Source organism: Oncorhynchus gorbuscha, linkage group LG22 (assembly GCF_021184085.1).
Source record: "Oncorhynchus gorbuscha isolate QuinsamMale2020 ecotype Even-year linkage group LG22, OgorEven_v1.0, whole genome shotgun sequence".
Taxonomy (NCBI): domain Eukaryota; kingdom Metazoa; phylum Chordata; class Actinopteri; order Salmoniformes; family Salmonidae; genus Oncorhynchus; species Oncorhynchus gorbuscha.
In genome coordinates, this window is record NC_060194.1 from 28698550 (window position 1) to 28717950 (window position 19401).

Genomic DNA, 19401 nt, shown 5'->3' on the forward strand with positions numbered 1-19401 from the left:
GACCGCTTTCTATTTATCCCTTATCAGTGTTTACCAACCGCTAGTTTTCTTTCATTCACACTGTGAGGCAGTTCTCTTACTATCAGTCAACAGCTGACACCGTGGAACAGCCTCAAAGGCAAGAGGAAGGGATCAAAACTAAACCAAAGCTGTTTAAACAATACAACAGAGGAAATAAATTCATAAATCCTAATTCTTCTCAACCCACAAGGGTACAAGCAGATCCTTTATAGTTAGGCCAACAAACAAAACCACAGCCAATGAGGTAACATTACAATAAAGGTAAATTCTAAAATATATTTTGAATAAAAAAAGAGCGGAAAAAAATCCCATGTAATTTTAATTAGGGACATCGCTTATAGCGCCACCATGTCAAGCATATAAAACCCCTCACTAAAAAAACATTACATTTGACATGTATTCTCTTTAAAAAGAATACTACCTGTAATGTATTTATAGATCAATTATATTCAGATGATCTTGGTTAGGTTACTATACATGTTTTATATAATATTTCAATATTTCCTATTTGTTACTAAATACTTCATAGTCTGTGCATCAGGAAAACTCGAACTGCAACATGGCAACCAGGAAAGTATAGTCTATCCCAGTCAGACTCATTTTAAAACAGATATAACCTTAAGTAAACTTATCTTCAGAGGAGTACTGCTTTATCATTATATACAATCCATTGCATATATTTATGTGGGTTTCAAATTAAGTTGATATAGCCAAAGGACAAACATGGGTTACTAAACAGATAGTATTTTTATGCCTCCTTTCTGAAGTCCTCTGCATATAGATCTATTAGATGGCCTGTTTTAGACATTAAAAACACTTGTTTTCTGTCAATTCAAGTGACATTAATTTGTCCCAAACAAATCACACGCAGCAAAAAGGATCATTCAGCATTGTCATAACAAATACATATTTATGTTGTACATTTAGGATTGCAAATGTATTCCCAATCATACAAACATCACAGTTTCTCTGGAATACTGTTCAAAAGTGAAGTAATTAATTACATGTATCCTTTCCCCAGCTGCTCAAGAGCAGATGGAACATTTCTGAAACCTTGCTGAATTAAATCCACATAATTCATTTTCCTAGATGAACTAAGTGAAGTTTGAGTGGGGAAAAACAGGTAACACAGTACATGTTGGATGGATATTTACCACCATGGTTGCTACTGTAACTCTTTGCTGCTTGCAGTGTTTCACAATGCATGGCAGCTATTTTCTCTATATTTGACTCAATCTGGAAATTGAAAAGTAAAGAGTGCTCTTTTCTTGAATAACTCTGTTTGAATCTATTTGTTGAGTTATGGAAAGATTTGTCAAGTGAAAAGTGACAAAGTTAACAAGTCACAGCAGGGCACTTGATATCCTATAGAACAATCATTTTATCATCGTATAACTAAATAATCAAGTTTTACACAAATAAACTGGAGTTTGTAATTTCACCTCCCCCTCTGGACGACACAGTCTTTATTCTCTAGGTACCATGGACAGCTCCTGTTGTCAGTCTTTATTCTCTAGGTACCATGGACAGCTCCTGTTGTCGTACTGGAGTGCAGGCAAAGAGAGCTAACATTACTCTGTTGTGTAGCAACTGTATTAGTATCCTGCTTGGAGCAGGAAGGGGGCTGCATACAGTACAGCAAGAGGGTAGATGAATTCACTTCAATACCATATCATTTGTCATCTTTGTGTTGTTGTAACTGTGGTATTAAAATAACCTCCAAAGATTGACCATATGCTCATGATTTCAGTGGTTTGTCTCAGTATTATCACATTTCCATCTCTTTATATTGGGCATACCTAACTTTGAAAAGATTTCACCTTGCAGCAATAATTATTATACAAGGCATATTATATGTTATACATGGAAGATTAAATATATTATATTTGGCATATTATATATTACACATTGCATATTGGTCTGTATATCACGTATATCACAGCTCAAATGGGAATCAGCGATTTGGGAGTTGATTAACAAGTCTTTTTTTTGGGTTTGTTTCAGTATGGTTTTTCATAAACATGACACAAAATGTAATATTTGAGAAATTTCTGAAAATCTCTAACATCTATTCAAATGTATGTTCTAAACAGTTCCAACAGGAACAGACTATTTAAGTTACAAGTTGGGATGTTCATTTTGCTCTGCACACTTACTCAAGCTTAAAATAACATAGTAGGTTGCAAAGACAGAACTACACAAACAACTCATTTTTTAAATGACATCTTGAAAATAAGTTTACGCTGGAACTGACTAGAATGAAAGTATTCTTACCCACACAATATGTTACGCTTGAAGATATATTCATTTAAGCATGTGGCCTATGCAAAGGCCTCAAAAAACAAGTTGTTTTTCTCAATACACAACTCACTTATCAACCCACCAGTTGTCTTGACAAAATCCCTAGCTGCAGTATGTTATGAAAAAATGTATACATTTTCTTCCAAATTAGCCCTTAACATATTCTTCTATCTTTGCCCTTCCGAGGCATAGGCCTAAGTCTATTGACGGTCCTGATGATAAACCTTTGAAACATCCATCCTTCCCACTAAATCAACAGTTTCCCTGGAGACCTTGTACTGTCTCTTCAGAGTTTGTTCAAGTGTAAGGTCTGGACCATGTCTGCCACAGAAGTCTCAATGATCACTTATTATCGACCATAATACAGCATTTAGAATAAAACAGGATTTCAATAAGCATTAATGCAACCTTCACCCAGCACAACCTGACAAAGCATTGCCTTCAACACAATACTAACGTGTTCTTCTAAGACCTTAGGCTTATACTCTACCTGAATTAAACATACAGCATTTGTGTCGACAGCATTTAACACTATCTGGATGATCCAAATATAGGTTGTGCTTCTTAAAACCCCATTTGAGCAATACAATGTCCTCTCTAGCGATCTGAGACCCTTGTAGAAGCTGCACTTTTACTATGAGCACTGATTCACATCATGGCAACAATCCTGTATTTAGCAGACAGATACTTTCTTGAAGTATGACATTTATAAATATAACAATTTATATTATTTCTGTATTCATATTGTACAATTATAGCAAACGTTTTAACACATTAGTAGTTACTGTCCTATAGCAATAAAAATGTGCATTCACTTTTAAACATATATATATATATATATATATATATATTTATATGACCTTTTTATGAAGTCATATGACAGCATCAAACATCAAGAGGATAAAATGCTTGTCTTTCACATGCACTCACACTCAGCGCTTGATGTCAATGACAAAACAACAAAAAAACACCATAACCACTATACATTATTATTATTATTATGAAATTACTTTTGACACAAACCTACTTCTATGATCCAGAAAGTTTGATTTCCCCCCAGTCGCTTGATGGCCGAGCTGGTGCAGTGTCTTTGAAAGGTAGTCCCCAGGAATATGACATACTATGCCTTTGACAGCCTGGAGATAAGCACCTGCGTTCGGGTCCCTTTTTACGTCACACCTCCCCATTCACAGTCCTTCAATATGATGCACATTTGCACATCAACAGCAGACTACCCCCTCCTCATTCTACTCCCACATCCGCAAAACACACAAACAGGGAGGCAGATGCATGCGTTAGCCCTCTACACACACACACATGCTTGATATAGGTATATATATATATATATATATATATATATATATATATATATATATATATATATATATATATATTGTTTTTCTTACCCATTACATTCTGATTCAAAAACTTTCACTTGCTTTGTCATAGGACTGACTGGGGCATACGCCCTCCCAAGCTTCCCATATCACTCATCATGCAAATGAGCAGGAATGTCAGTCCTCGGCAGCAGATGGCCAGGGATGATAACAATGGCTCAACAGACGAGTTTCAATGTCTGCGACTTTATCGCTACGGCAACAACAACCAAAGTATATGTCATGAAAGCCTTGTCGGTTAATTGGAATTTTTTTCCCCTTCTGTATCTTAGTACCTGTCTGTCTTATTTTATTACCCTCTCTCCTATTTGAATGAATGAAAACCCATTTTGTCCTAGATCTTTTCTGTTACCAGAGAGGACTAGCTATCATTAAAAGCCAGGGACCTGGAAATGATTTTTGGTGACTAAGGAAGGAAGGCTAGCTGCTGCACAGCAGTTATTTAAGTAATTAGGTGTAATTCCTCCCTGTAGGCCATGTTAGCCTCCTGAGTTAGCTCAGGCATTAGACAAGCCTGGATAGAGAAAAATGGGGAATAAAGGGAGAGAAGACAGGGGCCTCGAGACATCACAAACGCAGCTCCTACAAAAGCCCCCCAGCCCCAGCGCTAGTGATGTCATGTGCATCCTGCTGACTCCTGTTAATACAAGCCCCCGTAGCAGAGAGTAAACATTGGAAGCGTTTAGCAAACAGGGCCAGATTACAATGACAAAGGCAAGCCACACTTCTGGGTGGAGCCTGGGGCGGGAGGAGAGGTGAGGGGCGGGGGAGTGCAGAGTGGGTGTATGGGGGTAGGGGGCCGCGGTTTAGCATTTAAAATAAGTGATACCCATAAGGGGGCCTCTTAGAGATGCAAGCATCTCCTTCCCCAGCTGATGACAGAGGCCACCCAAAACACGCTTATCTCTAGGTTGTGTCATCCCAGTCTCTGGGGTGAGACATGTGAACACAGTGTGTAATAATAATAATAATAATAATAATAATGCTTTTTGATATCTGCGCAATTTGGATAAGCAAGGCTGGGGACTTGAGGATGGCTGAGGCATATCATTACTAAAGGTTTGGCAGTTGATCATCACCTTGTTTAATGCCTAATTTAACATTTAATTTTGTAACTGTCTTTCAAGAGCCATTTCATGGTACATACTGAAAAGCGGGACGTCAAGAGTACATTCTTGTTCTGCTTGATCTTTCTTATGCACCATTCGTGCGTGTTGGTGGTTTAGAAAATATGAAAGCATAGAGCCATCACTTTCAACATCATATAATAATAAAAACATGTTTTCTTTCTTAGCTGATGCAGACAATCATAGTGAAAGAACATCTTAAGCGCTTGTCCAAGAAAGTACTGATTACGTCATGTCCTGAACTATTGTAAGACAGCAATCCTAACTAAATGAAAAACATTACAGAGGACAGTGTAGTAAGCCCAGCAGCTCAGTTATTCACAAATTCAGTGAAAGTAAAACGCAAAAATATGCGTTGTCCCTGATTAATCTACAAAAAGGTTTATTCCAAAGCCTACAACATGACCCATGAACCAGCATATAGTGTTTTTCAAAACTATTTCATCAACAGGAAAACTGAGGGGAGATAGCAGGGGAATGAAAAGAGGAGTGGGTTGGATGAAATTACATGTCAGACAAGGGTTCACATTTAAAAAGTCCTGCTCATGTTTGTAGAAAGTGTTTGATTGCATTTAGAAAAGTATTACAACGGGTCACATCTGTGTCTAAAAGCTTTTTGCATTCTGCTGCAAATTATGTAAGCAAAGAAGTGAAATGTCAAAGCACCCCATTGTTTTTGAGCACGATACCGGCTGTGTGTAAAGCCTACACAAATATCATGTTTTCCGGAATTCTTCTAATGTACTGTAAGAACAATAAATTATCTTTATGAAGTCAACCAACGATGCTTTAAAACAATCTCAATTCAAATCTAGGCAACTGGCAACCCAAAGCTGGTTCTAGGTTTCCATGTAGTACAACAGAGTAGGTATGAATATTAATTCAGTCATTAATCTAAAATGTTGAAATCATTATATACTAAAATAAAGTGAGGTTAATTTAAGATAAAATGCTTCAGAATTGAGCTCAAATAATAGGAATAGCCAATCACCACCTCCTGGTTTATAGTGTGAAACCCCATTTACTCATCTGTCTGCCATTGTGCAACCACTTGATGCCTTGTTCATCTCAGAAATAGTCACATGAAATTATTGGAATTAAAAAATTATTTATCAATTTGCATATGCAAATAAAGAGCAACAGAGCATACAGTGCCTTCTGAAAGTATTCACACCCCTTGACTTTTTCCATATTTTGTGTTACAGCCTGAATTTAAAATGGGTTCAATTTAGATGTTGTGTCACTGGCCTACATACAATACCCCATAATGTCAAAGTGGAATTGTATTTTTTTTAAATTTGTACAACTTAATAAAAAATGAAAGCTGAAATGTATTCAGTCAATAAGTTTTCACCCACTTTGTTATGGCAAGCCTAAACAAGTTCAGGAGTGAAAATAATCTGAACAAGTCATAAATTGCATGGACCAATGAATGACTACCTCATCTCAGTACCCCACACATACAGATAATTATATAAAGGTCCCTCAGTCAAGCTGTGAATTTCAAACTTGCTTAGTTAAATAAAAGGTTCAAAATATATTTTAAAAAACACAGATTCAACCACAAAGACAAGGAGGTTTTCCAAAGCCTCACAAAGAAAGGTACCAATTGGTAGATGAAAACATTTAAAAAATAAAGCAGACATTGAATATTCTTTTGAGCATGGTGAAGTTATTAATTACACTTTGGATGGTGTATCAATACACCCAGTCACTACAAAGACACAGGCGTCCTTCCTAACTTAGTTGCCGGAGAAGAAGGAAACAGTTCAGGGATTTCACCATGGGGCCAATGGTGACTTTAAAACAGTTACAGAGTTTAATGGCTGTGATAGGAGAAAACTGAGAACGGATCAAGACCATTTCGAGGACAGCTTTTTTCCATCTACGTAATATTGCAAAAATCAGAAACTTTCTGTCCAAAAATGATGCAGAAAAATTAATCCATGCTTTTGTCACTTCTAGGTTAGACTACTGAAATGCTCTACTTTCCGGCTACCCGGATAAAGCACTAAATAAACTTCAGTTAGTGCTAAATACGGCTGCTAGAATCCTGACTAGAACCAAAAAAAATTATCATATTACTCCAGTGCTAGCCTCTCTACACTGGCTTCCTGTCAAAGCAAGGGCTGATTTTAAGGTTTTACTGCTAACCTACAAAGCATTACATGTGCTTGCTCCTAACTACCTCTCTGATTTGGTCCTGCCGTACATACCTACACGTACGCTACGGTCACAAGACGCAGGCCTCCTAATTGTCCCTAGAATTTCTAAGCAAACAGCTGGAGGCAGGGCTTTCTCCTATAGAGCTCCATTTTTATGGAACGGTCTGCCTACCCATGTCAGAGAAGCAAACTCGGTCTCAACCTTTAAGTCTTTACTGAAGACTCATCTCTTCAGTGGGTCATATGATTGAGTGTAGTCTGGCCCAGGAGTGGGAAGGTGAACGGAAAGGCTCTGGAGCAACGAACCGCCCTTGCTGTCTCTGCCTGGCCGGTTCCCCTCTTTCCACTGGGATTCTCTGCCTCTAACCCTATTACAGGGGCTGAGTCACTGGCTTACTGGGGCTCTCTCATGCCGTCCCTGCAGGGGGTGCGTCACCTGAGTGGGTTGATTCACTGTTGTGGTCTCCCCCCCCCCCCCCCTTGGGCTGTGCCGTGGCGGAGATCTTTGTGGGCTATACTCAGCCTTGTCTCAGGATGGTAAGTTGGTGGTTGAAGATATCCCTCTAGTGGTGTGGGGGCTGTGCTTTGGCAAAGTGGGTGGGGTTATATCCTTCCTGTTTGGCCCCGTCCGGGGGTGTCCTCGGATGGGGCCACAGTGTCTCCTGTCCCCTCCTGTCTCAGCCTCCAGTATTTATGCTGCAGTAGTTTGTGTCAGGGGGCTAGGGTCAGTTTGTTATATCTGGAGTACTTCTCCTGTCCTATTCGGTGTCCTGTGTGAATCTAAGTGTGCGTTCTCTAATTCTCTCCTTCTTTCTTTCTCTCTCTCGGAGGACCTGAGCCCTAGGACCATGCCCCAGGACTACCTGACATGATGACTCCTTGCTGTCCCCAGTCCACCTGGCCATGCTGGTGCTCCAGTTTCAACTGACCTGAGCCCTAGGACCATGCCCCAGGACTACCTGACATGATGACTCCTTGCTGTCCCCAGTCCACCTGGCCATGCTGCTGCTCCAGTTTCAACTGTTCTGCCTCACTATTATTCGACCATGCTGGTCATTTATGAACATTTGAACATCTTGGCCATGTTCTGTTATAATCTCCACCCGGCACAGCCAGAAGAGGACGGGCCACCCCACATATGCTCTCTCTAATTCTCTCTTTCTTTCTCTCTCTCGGAGGACCTGAGCCCTAGGACCGTGCCCCAGGACTACCTGACATGATGACTCCTTGCTGTCCCCGGTCCACCTGACTGTGCTGCTGCTCCAGTTTCAACTGTTCTACCTTGTTATTATTCGACCATGCTGGTCATTTATGAACATTTGAACATCTTGGCCATGTTCTGTTATAATCTCCACCCGGCACAGCCAGAAGAGGACTGGCCACCCCACATAGCCTGGTTCCTCTCTAGGTTTCTTCCTAGGTTTTGGCCTTTCTAGGGAGTTTTTCCTAGCCACCGTGCTTCTACACCTGCATTGCTTGCTGTTTGGGGTTTTAGGCTGGGTTTCTGTACAGCACTTTGAGATATCAGCTGATGTACGAAGGGCTATATAAATCAATTTGATTTGATTTAATTTGATCAACAACACTAACCTAAATGACAGATTGAAAAGAAGGAAGCCTGTACAGAATATAAATATTCCAAAACATCCATGCTGTTTGCAATAAGGCACTAAAGTAAAACTGGAAAACAATGTGGCAACGAAAGGACGTTTACGTCCTGAACACAAAGCGTTATGTGTGTGGCAAATCCAACAACACATCACTGAGTATGACTCCTCATATTTCAAGCATGGTGGTGGCTGCATCATTTTATGGAAATGTTTGTCATCGGCAAAGACTAGGGAGTTTTTTTAGGCTAAAAAGAAATGGAATAGAGCTAAGCAAAATCCTAGAGGAAAACTTGGTTCTGTCCACTTTCCTAGATGGCTTAGTTACAATTTGGACTTAAATTGAAAATCTATGGCAAGACTTGAAAATGGCTATCTAGCATTGATAAACAACCAACTTGACAGAGCTTAAAGAATACTTTTTTTGTACAATCCAGGTGTGCAAAGCTCCTAGAAGACTTACCCAGAAAGACTAACAGCAGTAATCGCTGCCAAAGGTGATGCTAACATGTATCGACTCAAAAGTGTGAATACTTATGTAAATGAGATATTTCTGCATTTAATTTTCAATAAATTTGCTAAAAACATGTTTTCACTTTGTCATTATGGTTATTGTTTGTCAATGGGAGTGAAAGGAAATCAACAAAACGTGGAATAAATCAAGGGGTATGAATACTTCTGAAGGCACTGTGTGCATGTTGATGATATAGCTCCAGGAAATGTAACTATCCTTATGTTGATGATATAGCTCCAGGATGTGTAACTATCCTTATGTTGATGATATAGCACCAGGATGTGTAACTATCCTTACGTTGATGATATAGCTCCAGGAGATGTAACTATCCTTATGTTGATGATATAGCTCCAGGAAGTGTAACTATCCTTATGTTGATGATATAGCACCAGGATGTGTAACTATCCTTACGTTGATGATATAGCTCCAGGATATGTAACTATCCTTATGTTGATGATATAGCTCCAGGAGATGTAACTATCCTTATGTTGATGATATACTGTAGCTCCAGGATGTGTAACTATCCTTATGTTGATGATATAGCTCCAGGATGTGTAACTATCCTTATGTTGATGATATAGCACCAGGATGTGTAACTATCCTTATGTTGATGATATAGCACCAGGATATGTAACTATCCTTATGTTGATGATATACTGTAGCTCCAGGATGTGTAACTATCCTTATGTTGATGATATAGCACCAGGATGTGTAACTATCCTTATGTTGATGATATAGCACCAGGATGTGTAACTATCCTTACGTTGATGATATAGCTCCAGGAAGTGTAACTATCCTTATGTTGATGATATAGCACCAGGATGTGTAACTATCCTTACGTTGATGATGATATAGCTCCTTATGTTGATGAAGCTCCAGGAAGTGTAACTATCCTTATGTTGATGATATAGCACCAGGATGTGTAACTATCCTTACGTTGATGATATAGCTCCAGGATATGTAACTATCCTTATGTTGATGATATAGCTCCAGGATATGTAACTATCCTTATGTTGATGATATAGCTCCAGGATATGTACAGTGGGGAGAACAAGTATTTGATACACTGCCGATTTTGCAGGTATTCCTACTTAAAAAGCATGTAGAGGTCTGTAATTTTTTATCATAGGTACACTTCAACTGTGAGAGACGGAATCTAAAACAAAAATCCAGAAAATCACATTGTATGATTTTTAAGTAATTCATTTGCATTTTATTGCTAGACATAAGTATTTGATACATCAGAAAAGCAGAACTTAATATTTGGTACAGAAACCTTTGTTTGCAATTACAGAGATCATACGTTTCCTGTAGTTTTTGACCAGTTTTGCACACACTGCTGCAGGGATTTTGGCCCACTCCTCCATACAGAACTTCTCCATATCCTCCAGGTTTCAGGGCTGTCGCTGGGCAATACGGACTTTCAGCTCCCTCCAAAGATTTTCTATTGGTTTCAGGTCTGGAAACTGGCTAGGCCACTCCAGGACCTTGAGATGCTTCTTATGGAGCCACTCCTTAGTTGCCCTGGCTGTGTGTTTCGGGTGGTTGTCATGCTGGAAGACCCAGCCACGACCCATCTTCAATGATCTTACTGAGGGAAGGAGGTTGTTGGCCAAGATCTCGCGATACATGGCTCCATCCATCCTCCCCTCAATACGGTACAGTCGTCCTGTCCCCTTTGCAGAAAAGCATCCCCAAAGAATGATGTTTCCACCTCCATGCTTCATGGTTGGGTTGGTGTTCTTGGGGTTGTACTCATCCTTCTTATTCCTCCAAACACGGCGAGTGGAGTTTAGACCAAAAAGCTCTATTTTTGTCTCATCAGACCACAGGACCTTCTCCCATTCCTCCTCTGGATCATCCAGATGGTCATTGGCCAACTTCAGACGGGCCTGGTCATGCGCTGGCTTGAGCAGGGGGACCTTGCGTGCGCTGCAGGATTTTAATCCATGACGGCGTAGTGTGTTACTAATGGTTTTCTTTGAGACTGTGGTCCCAGCTCTCTTCAGGTCATTGACCAGGTCCTGCCGTGTAGTTCTGGCCTGATCCCTCACCTTCCTCATGATCATTGATGCCCCACGAGGTGAGATCTTGCATGGAGCCCCAGACCGAGGTGATTAACCGTCATCTTGAACTTCTTCCATTTTCTAATTATTGCGCCAACAGTTGTTGCCTTCTCACCAAGCTGCTTGCCTATTGTCCTGTAGCCCATCCCAGCCTTGTGCAGGTCTACAATTTTATCCCTGATGTCCTTACACAGCTCACTGGTCTTGGCCATTGTGGAGAGGTTGGAGTCTGTTTGATTGAGTGTGTGGACAGGTGTCTTTTATACGGTAACGAGTTCAAACAGGTGCAGTTAATACAGGTAATGAGTGGTGAACAGGGGGGCTTCTTAAAGAAAAACTGGTCTGTGAGAGCCGGAATTTTTACTGGTTGGTAGGTGATCATCCTATCTCCTGATTCTGCCTCCTCAACCCTCCTCTCCTCCCTTTCTGCATCCTTTGACTCTCTATGCCCCCTATCCTCCAGGCCGGCTCGGTCCTCCCCTCCCGCTCCGTGGCTCGACGACTCATTGCGAGCTCACAGAACAGGGCTCCGGGCAGCCGAGCGGAAATGGAGGAAAACTCGCCTCCTGGCATCCTTTCACTCCCTCCTCTCTACATTTTCCTCCTCTGTCTCTGCTGCTAAAGCCACTTTCTACCACTCTAAATTCCGAGCATCTGCCTCTAACCCTAGGAAGCTCTTTGCCACCTTCTCCTCCCTCCTGAATCCTCCTCCCTCCTGAATCCCCCCCCCCCCTCTCCCTCTCTGCAGATGACTTCGTCAACCATTTTGAAGAGAAGGTCGACGACATCCGATCCTCGTTTGCTAAGTCAAACGACACCGCTGGTTCTGCTCACACTGCCCTACCCTGTGCTCTGACCTCTTTCTCCCCTCTCTCTCCAGATGAAATCTCGCGTCTTGTGACGGCCGGCTGCCCAACAACCTGCCCGCTTGACCCCATCCCCTCCTCTCTTCTCCAGACCATTTCCGAAGACCTTCTCCCTTACCTCACCTCGCTCATCAACTCATCCCTGACCGCTGGCTACGTCCCTTCCGTCTTCAATGTGTAACTATCCTTATGTTGATGATATAGCTCCAGGATGTGTAACTATCCTTATGTTGATGATATAGCTCCAGGATGTGTAACTATCCTTATGTTGATGATATAGCTCCAGGATGTGTAACTATCCTTATGTTGATGATATACTGTAGCTCCAGGATGTGTAACTATCCTTATGTTGATGATATACTGTAGCTCCAGGATGTGTAACTATCCCTATGTTGATGATATACTGTAGCTCCAGGATGTGTAACTATCCTTATGTTGATGATATAGCTCCAGGATGTGTAACTATCCTTATGTTGATGATATAGCACCAGGATGTGTAACTATCCTTATGTTGATGATATAGCTCCAGGATGTGTAACTATCCTTATGTTGATGATATAGTTCCAGGATGTGTAACTATCCTTATGTTGATGATATAGCTCCAGGATGTGTAACTATCCTTATGTTGATGATATACTGTAGCTCCAGGATGTGTAACTATCCTTATGTTGATGATATAGCTCCATGATGTGTAACTATCCTTATGTTGATGTCAACAGGCAGGGAAAGTGTCTTTGAAAAGACAGCACATTTTCCATGGGGATCATTATCTTCACTGCATGTAACTAAATCACAGTTAAAGAAACAATTAGTACTACCCTAGATTCCCCTTGGGGATAACTAGGGTATAACGGTGGGCGACCTTTAAAGACACACCCCCAATGCTTAATGACAACCTCGCGACTCTAGGACTTGAGGTACTGCAGTGATTAAAAAGCTACATAACACCGTTGGGTGATCTGCTGCTGTAGTAGTGACGAAGTCTGATTGCAGACAAAAGTTTCTGACTGTTCTTTCGTGCTTTACCATGGCATACACAATCTCTGGGAAAAGTTGTATGCTCAACAGTTCTGAATATCGTAGTATGCTAGGTGATATTAAAAGGGACTAGTTGTTCATCTTTTGGTGAAATGTAGCAAAGATGGAGACTTGTTCTCATGGTCTAGGTCAACACCAAGACTGCATGGACCAGGGTTTCAGTGCCAAAGGTGTATGGATCGGTGTCTTTGGATCCAATACTTCTGGTCTGGGCTAATGTTTGGACAACATGGTCTTCGTAGTCACTCAACTTGTGGTCAAGACATAACGCTCAATACCTCCTCTTGCCAGAGTTATGTGGCCAAGAAGGAATGATTTAACGCACAAGTGCCAGGGTGCCTTGCTTCCCTTATGTATGAGCTGGTAGGCAAAGCAATGGCTTATGTTTAGGAATAAGATGCCTGACTTCTTACAATTGTCTTGGCCTGGATCTCATTTTCAACATTTAAACTGGTCTTGACCTTGTTACAGTTTTGAAACACTAGGTCTAGTTCTGGGTCTAAGTGTTGGGTCTTGGTGACTGGTTTTCAACTGGGTCTACTCTAGCAGTCTCAGATATTGACTCGTTGCAACAGACCGACATAACCCCCGACCCATCCACAAAGTGGCTCCCCTGGGATGGCCAGGCAAAATAATGACCACAAACAATGGCAACAGGTGAGTCTGTGGCTTCTGTAATGATCATGCTGATGAGCAGTAGATTGTCTTGATAATAATAATAATGAATAATAAGTAGCATTCAGCAACACATTCTGTAGCTCACAGATTTGTCTCGATTTTATAACCAATGATCTTTAGCAGAAACTCTGCCGAGTTGGATTGCTTGTACTTGTGCTTAAAGGTCAGTATTATCAATGCCAGAATCATAAGTCTTAAATCACTAGACATAAGAGTCTGGCACAATGTTCCACCTCAATACCTTTTGTTGTTGACAAATCAACACATGACCCTTATCAGTAGCGCAGTGGTCCATGTTAAAAACAGCTTTTTACAGCAGTTTGTAAGATGACTATTCAAAGACACTTGAAAATACAAAAACACTTTCATTAATGTGGTTTACAATATTTTGATTGCGCCCAATAAAATAAGCTTGCTGACATGAATCAGAATGCAAATGCCCTTTTGAGCAAAACAAAGAAATTGATTATGAAGTAAGTTTCTTCAGCACAAGTAGCTTGGTTTGAGTGATTAATGGACTCGGCCATTGATTTCCTTTTGTTTAGATCTTTGTTAACTTTCTGGAGACAGAATTATCATTTGTTTCCAAACAATGAACGCAATCCAGCTGGAGCAAATTAAACCTCCCAACAGGCTCTTCCCAGTTATTTTACATATTTTCAACTTGATAGATATTACAAGGCACTTCCATATAAATGTGTTGCTGTTTTATGTTTTTATTAATTTCATTCTTGATTAAATCTTGTTTTCTACAAAATATTAGAAGGACTTTGAGATTGGGAAGGGTTTTTGTTTATAGAAGTCTGGAAGATTGTCAATGACATGTAAGGTTCACCCATTGTGCCAATAGTTAAATCTTCATATGCTCAGTACAAAAGCTGTATATCACATGGGAGAACATTTTTGATAAGTTACAGTACAGTGCCTTGCGAAAGTATTTGGCCCCCTTGAACTTTGCGACCTTTTGCCACATTTCAGGCTTCAAACATAAATATATAAAACTGTATTTTTTCGTGAAGAATCGACAACAAGTGGGACACAATCATGAAGTGGAACGACATTTATTGGATATTTCAAACTTTTTTAACAAATCAAAAACTGAAAAATTGGGTGGGCAAAATTATTCAGCCCCCTTAAGTTAATACTTTGTAGCGCCACCTTTTGCTGCGATTACAGCTGTAAGTCGCTTGGGTTATGTCTCTATCAGTTTTGCACATCGAAGACTTTCGCAAGGCACTGTATCTACCTAGCACATATTTGAGACTTCTGTACAGCCATTGTCTAGTTTTCTGAATAATATCACAGAAGGTATTTGATAAATTTCTGAGATCTCTCCATACAATGTACTATCGATATTTACAAGTCAAATGTTACTGTTCTTCATAAATGGTCTTTTGCACTTAGAAAACTTCTACAGATCCAGACATTTATAGTTCCTGATTTCTCGCATCATCTCTCCAAGATAGTGATAATACGATTTCTGTGTTTTTCGCTGTTGAGAAACAAACTGGATTATGAACAGATCACTACATAAACAGCTTTCTAAAAGGAGGCAGCTATTTTAAAAGAGGCTGAAGAAATGCAAAGAGGGATTTAAATTTTAATTTGAATTTATTCCAGCAAGTGAAAGGTTCTTTTGAGAGGGGATTTCAGCAAAGATGATGGCATTTAAAAGAAACAAGCACCTAAACCTCCAGTGGAAAAGTATTTTTGCTTCGTTCTAGTGCAAGGCCTTGCTATAGTCACATCCCAAAAATAAGTAATAGTAGTAATTCAAATGTAAATAAGTGGGATGCGTGGAGATATTTCAACTGATTTGTACTGTAAATTGAGTGATTAAAGAAAGATCTCGCCACACCTTGGTATTCTAGTCTCTGTAAAATACTAGGTGTACAGTACACATGTGGGCAATGTACTGTATGCATTGTACAGTATACTATACAGTATATTGTTTTTATGCATGATTGCAAAAAACAATGTGTCCATAGGAAGGGCTTAAAGGAGAACACCATATCAGCAAGACATGTGTTTGCAAAAGAGGGCAACAGTATTAATAACTTGTCTCATACTCGTTCCTTTAATGTAAAGTACTGTATGTGTTACTATAAGAGATTGCTTCCATGGATGGTTGCCCAAGGGCAAGGGTATCTCACTCAGCAGGTCTCTAGTTTAACATGGTGCATTTTGGGGACAGACGTTTACAGTCAATTCATGTCCAATGATAAACCACAGAAGAGACAATCAGTCATGTATATTATATAGTGATACTTGTCTTATGGCTGAACTGCATGTTGGTTCTGTAACATCCCTGGCAACATACATTTTGAGCTGACCACTAAACTCATACAGAGGAAACCTATGCCACACAAGCAGACAAAGACTTACATCACTTTGTTTTACAGTTAATACGATCAGGGGGCAGTGTTTGTGCATTTGCTATCTTCGGAAAATGCCAGCAAAGGCGCTAACTAAACCCATTTTACAAGACTCCCTCACAAGGACACAGTGCCAGTATCGGGATACAATTTCACACAGCAACCATGGCTCAGTCACATAACCTAAGCCAACAAGCTCTCACAGTCTCACTGCAGAATTAGATGTTCATCCACATTTCTCCAAAGACCAAATTTCAAAGTTGCTCCAAATAGAACATTTGGAAGTGTTTTGGACACCTTACTCTGTATCGTTCCATTTTGCCAGACGTCAAATTTTGAAGCTGCTGCTCAGTATTGTTCAATTTCTCCAAAAGTTTTGAATTTAAAAACGCCCACACGAATAGAAATGCACATTTTTGAGCTGAAAGACCATGGCCAGAGCTTACCCATAGTACCATTTGATATCCAAAGTGCTGGAGCCAAAACAGCAAGACATGTGTCACTGTCCCAATACTTTTGGAGCTCACTGTATTTGAAGTGCCAAATTCGAATGTGTGACTTCGAATGTTTTCGTGACTCTTACATGCTGACCACAACGCCCGTGTTGCGTGCGCAAGCTTTGCAAAATAAATGTACACACACATGTTATTCAATCATTGTAAGTCGCTCTGGATAAGAGCGTCTGCTAAATGACTTAAATGTAAATGTAAAATGTAAATTGCACCCACACGTCTGTGCAGCCAGGCAATAAAATAGAACTTGGTTCTAAACTCAGCAAAAAAAGAAACAGCCCTTTTTCAGGACCCTGTCTTTCAAAGAATTTGTACAAATCCAAATAACTTCACAGATCTTCATTGTAAAGGGTTTAAACACTGTTTTCCATGCTTGTTCAATGAACCATAAACAATTAATGAACATGCACCGTTGGAACGGTCGTTATGAAACTAACAGCTTACAGGCGGTAGGCAATTAAGGTCACAGTTATGAAAACTTAGGACACTAAAGAGACCTTTCTACTGACTGTGAAAAACACCAAAAGAAAGATGCACAGGGTCCTTGCTCATCTGTGTGAACGTGCCTTAGGCATGCTGCAAGGACGCATGAGGATTGCAGAGGTGGCCAGGGCAATACATTGCAATGTCCGTACCGTGAGACGCCTAAGACAGCGCTACAGGGAGACAGGATGGACAGCTGATCGTCCTCGCAGTGGCAGAGCACGTGTAACAACACCTGCACAGGATCGGTACATCTGAACATCACACCTGCGGGACAGGTACAGGATGGCAACAACAACTGCCTGAGTTACACCAGGAACGCACAATCCCTCCATCAGTGCTCAGACTGTCCGCAATAGGCTGAGAGAGGCTGGACTGAGGGCTTGTAGGCCTGTTGTAAGGCAGGTCCTCACCAGACATCACCGGCAACAAATTTGCCTATGGGCACAAACTCACCGTTGCTGGACCAGACAGGACTGGCAAAAAGTGCTCATCACTGACGAGTCGCGGTTTTGTCTCACCAGGGGTGATGGTCAGATTCGGGTTTCTCGCCGAAGGAATGAGCGTTACACCGAGGCCTGTAATCTGGAGCGGGATTGGAGGTGGAGGGTCCGTCATGGTCTGGGGCGGTGTGTCACATAATTTGACTGAGCTTGTTGTCATCCTCCCTCAAGTGGTACCCTTCCTGCAGGCTCATCCTGTCATGGCCCTCCAGCATGACAATGCCACCAGCCATACTGCTCGTTCTGTGAGTGATTTCCTGCAAGACAGGAATGTCAGTGTTCTGCCATGGCCAGCCAAGAGCCCGGAACTCAATCCCATTGAGCACGTCTGGGACCTGTTGGACCGGAGGGCGAGGGCTAGGACCATTCCTCCCAGAAATGTCTGGGAACTTGCAGGCACCTTGGAGGAAGAGCGGTGTAACATCTCAAAGCAAGAACTGGCAAATCTGGTGCAGTCCATGATGAGATGCACTGCAGTACTTAAAGCAGCTGGTGGCCAGATACCGACTGTTACTTTTGATTTTGACCCCCCCCCCTGTTCAGGGACACATTATTACATTTCTGTTAGTCACATGTCTGTGGAACTTGTAAAGTTTGTCTCACTTGTTGAATCTTATGTTCATACAAATATTTACACGTCAAGTTTTCTGAAAAGAACCGCAGTTGACAGTGAGAGGACGTTACTTTTTTTGCTGAGTTTATTTTTTAAGCTTGACGTGCTGCAAGTCCCGCCTCTCCCATCTCCTCGTTGGTTTGTAGGAGCATATACCCACGTGGTTGATTGAAAGATGGACTGAGGTCGACACTCCAGTCCAGTTGGTGGTGGCAATGCACCTTAAAAAGTTGGTTGCAAACCGCCATATAAAGTCCAAAGAAGAAGAGGCCTGAAGGAGGAGAGATTACGAGAAAGCTGCATGTCCTGATCGCATCTGGTGTGGGTTGACAAAAATCAACATGCGCGAGTGGTGTTGTCAGCATGTTACGTGTATTTTCCTATGAGATGTGCACTTCCTTTTCAGCCTACGTTTCATTTCAGGGCTGGATTTATTTAAAATGTTACAACCACCAGCATGGCATGTTAATTAAATCAGAAACACCTGCTGCAAAGTACTTCCTAATCATGAGTCGTCTGAGAGCCAAATAGCTTTTCTCTGTAGCCTACACTTGGGTTTCCATTCAACAAAACAGTCAAAGTCGAAATTGGCTATAGCGTACAAATTTATGAGAACTAAAATGAGCTTTTACTTCTTAATTTAATGTTAGGCTAAGGTTAGCAGTGTGGTTAAAGTTAGGGTACATGTAAGAGATTTAAAATGCAATTTTAAGAAGAGAAAAAGTATAAATAGATGGGGTTTGGGACTTTGTGGCTGTGTTAACTAGTGACGACCCTACACAGTGACGACCCAACCCTGCCTTTCCATTAAGATTGAGGGTGCAATCGAATGTTCTTGCAGCTCCCCATTTTTAACCAGCAAATAATCATAATCCTTTAGATAATTTGTTAAGATTTTCAAATTGTATAGCTAGTCTGCATAAAATAAAATAAATAGATGACCATTTTATATTTATAAATGTTTGCTAAATCTAGCTTGTTATCATGTAGTGTCTGCATCGCCACTGTTTGGCTGGAAGCAGGTTGAGCATGTAGTGGGCATTTTAGTATAGCTGTAGCAGTCAACAGGCTATAGGAGATTCATTCATTAATGTTTTAACCTATTTTTCTGGAATTTGTCTTTCTTTCAGTATAA

At 40.8% G+C, this 19401-nt stretch overlaps 1 protein-coding gene across 6 annotated transcripts in view; it reads right to left on the minus strand.

Moving 5' to 3' along the window:
* LOC124010048 (suppression of tumorigenicity 18 protein-like) overlaps positions 1-19401 on the minus strand; it is a 67061-nt gene that overhangs the window by 40918 nt on the left and 6742 nt on the right. For 4 of the 6 annotated variants that reach the window (XM_046322378.1, XM_046322375.1, XM_046322374.1 and 1 more), the window contains exon 1: positions 3350-3545. The exons of 1 other annotated variant lie outside the window; for it this stretch is intronic. In XM_046322378.1, coding sequence (XP_046178334.1) covers positions 3350-3509 — 160 coding nt within the window. In that variant the 5' untranslated portion in view covers positions 3510-3545. Of the gene's footprint in view, positions 1-3345; positions 3546-19401 lie in introns of those variants that run through there. One more of the 6 variants, XM_046322379.1, reaches the window with a different exon arrangement.